Source organism: Trichinella spiralis (assembly GCF_000181795.1).
Source record: "Trichinella spiralis strain ISS 195 chromosome Unknown Scfld3930, whole genome shotgun sequence".
NCBI lineage: Eukaryota > Metazoa > Nematoda > Enoplea > Trichinellida > Trichinellidae > Trichinella > Trichinella spiralis.
In genome coordinates, this window is record NW_003530869.1 from 1 (window position 1) to 2,670 (window position 2,670).

General features: G+C 40.8%; 2 protein-coding genes across 2 annotated transcripts; both read left to right on the top strand.

Moving 5' to 3' along the window:
- Positions 1–715: 715 nt before the first annotated feature.
- Positions 716–1,311, top strand: Tsp_12826 (conserved hypothetical protein). The gene is given in 3 exon segments (XM_003367640.1): positions 716–771; positions 842–1,105; positions 1,122–1,311. The coding sequence occupies 3 exon segments, from the start codon at positions 716–718 to the stop codon at positions 1,309–1,311; spliced, it is 510 nt and encodes a 169-aa protein (XP_003367688.1).
- Positions 1,312–1,821: 510 nt separating this feature from the next.
- Positions 1,822–2,339, top strand: Tsp_12827 (glutamate [NMDA] receptor subunit epsilon-1; the record flags this gene model as incomplete). The annotated part of the gene is made up of 2 exons (XM_003367641.1): positions 1,822–1,930; positions 2,087–2,339. Coding segments are annotated over exons 1-2 (362 nt in total), but the record flags the coding sequence as incomplete, so codon positions are not given.
- Positions 2,340–2,670: the final 331 nt, after the last annotated feature.

Consider the following 2,670-nt stretch of genomic DNA (forward strand, 5'->3'; position numbering starts at 1 on the left):
TATTAATGTTGCGTCTCCACCACTTAAGTTACGTAATCCTAAACAGAATATTGAGCCAATGAAATGAAGATTCTACAGCTCATCACAGCTGAAGAGTTTGAATCAATAAGCAATTAGATAAGGAAAACTAATAAGATGAGGAATGAAGGTCCAAAGAAATAGCGAGTTCAACGACCAGTAAAATTAGACCGTGAAAATTTGTCCCGGAATTGACCATCCCATTTCAAAATGTCATTGATAAAACTGCCGCTGGCATTCAAGTAGTGTTGCCATACTTTGACGACATCCGCACTGCAGCGAGTGTTGAGTAAGAGCTAGCAGATCATCTGGAAACCGTCTTTCACCGCTTCGCAAAACCTGGACTGCAGCTTAAATCAGATAAGTGTAAATTCTGTCTTCCGCGCGTTGAATTTTTGGGCATTGAAATTGACGCAACAATAATCCATTTCGCTAAAGCAAAGGTGCAAGCAATTCAAGACCCTCCGACTCCAAAAAATAAACAACAACTGCAAGCCTTCTTGGGAATTCTCAACTTTTACCATTCTCAAGGACAAGGCTACTGTTGCATAACCGCTACATCGTCTGCTTAACAAAAATGCGAGGTGGACATGGACCAGCAAGCACGAAAAATCTTTCAGAGATGTGAAAAGATTGTTGTCATCCGATGCGGTTCTAACACATTACGATGGAGAAAAGCCGTTAGTATTAGTATGCGATGCATCACCACATGGTATCGGCGCCGTTCTTTGCCACAAGTTGGCATCAACGCAAGTAATTCCAATGGCGCTTTATTCACGGACATTATCCACGACCAAAAGAAATTACGCACAAATTGATAAAGAAGCACAGTTATTGATGGCGTAAAGAAATTCCATGAGTATCTGTATGGTCGTCAATTCACTATCGTAACAGATCACAAACCACTGTTGGGATTGTTCGTGCCAAAGAAGGAAACACCTCATATTCTGTCAACAAGAATGTTATGTTGGTCAATGCTTCTGAATGCATACCATTATACCATGGACTACCGACCCGGCAAAGAAATAGCAAATGCAGATGCACCTTGTCGTTTGCCAAAGCCAAAGCAAGCGGCTCACCCAACTAAGTTATTCTTTTGTTAGAGACCATAGACAATTCCCCGCTTCACAGCAAAGATATTGTACAAATAACTGCAAAACTGATTCTCACACGAGTTTCAAGCTGGGCATGGAGGGGATGGCCGAAATCTGTATCACTAGAACGATTGAAACCTTACGTGGCGCGTCAATACGAAATCTCAATTCACAATGGCTGTTTGCTATTGGGCAGTAGACTGATCATCCCACTCCAAGAACGCCACAAAATTCAAAAGGAATTGCACATAGGTCATCCAGGCATCGTACGAATGAAAGTGCCTGAAGCTACGTTTGGTGGCCAAAAATGGACAGTGAAATCGAAAATTTGTTAAGAACATGCGAACTGTGCCAACAGTCGAGACCTTCGCCACCACCCGCGCCTGTGCACAAGTGGAAATCTCCAAAATCTCCGTGGTCTCGCATACACGTTGACTTAGCAGACCCTATTTACGACAAGAATTTTCTAATCGTCATGGACGCTTTCTACTAATGGCTTGAAGTCAGAGTACTGAAAAACACGACATCCAAATCAGTGATATCATGCCTGAGACAAATTTTTAGTACCCATGGACTCCCTGACATTATCGTCTCTGATAATGGTACACAGTTCACTTCCCACACCTTTCAGGAATACTTAAACAAAGGTGGTATCAAGCACATCACGTCCGCCGCCTTTTACCCGTAGTCAAGCGGTCAAACTGAAAGGATGGTCCGTACTACGAAGGAATTCATAAAGAAAATGACACAACGTGACTGGGAATACAACCTTGCGAATTTCTTATTCTGCAAACATGTCACCCCTTGCACGACAACTGGTAAAAGCACCGCTGAACTTCTGATGAACCATAGACTCTGAACTGTTCTCGACTGACTACAACCAGACGTAGTATCGGAAATCCTAGACAAAAAATTTGAAAAGCTACGCACATTCCAAACTGACGATCAGGTGTATGATAAGAATTATTCTTCAGAGAAAACATGGAAACCAGCGACAGTGGTGACATCGACAGGAACACTGTCCTGCCAGGTACAGAAAGAAGACGGTCAACTGTGGCGCAAACACATAGATCAGTTGAGAAAACGCTATGTGACAGCTGAGCAAAATAACAGTGCAGAGAAAGACCAATCGCAGGAACACAAGACTGCAGAAAGAACAGCTGAAGCTATACCTGAGGAACATACTGCAGTTGTCACAACACCTAGGGAAGAAACGATTATGAAACGGTATAACCTAAACATTTTGAAATTGCAACCGAATGGATAAATTTCTGGAAATAAAATTGAAATTGCAAAGAAATTACATGTTCTTGACAAAAACAATCAATAACAGAGCGAAGACATTATGATGAATTCATTCTTCTTGTGTGAAATAAAAAAGAATTAAAATTGGGAATTAACTTAAAATAAAGACAACGTTCCATTTTCACAAGCATATTAAGCCATAAAACGCACAAAAAATTACATCATTTTTATCCAATTAAATTGTTTTCTTGTGGTTTTTTTGATTAACAATAAAAAAGTGTACGTTGAAAAAGTCTAAAAATCGTTGCACCGG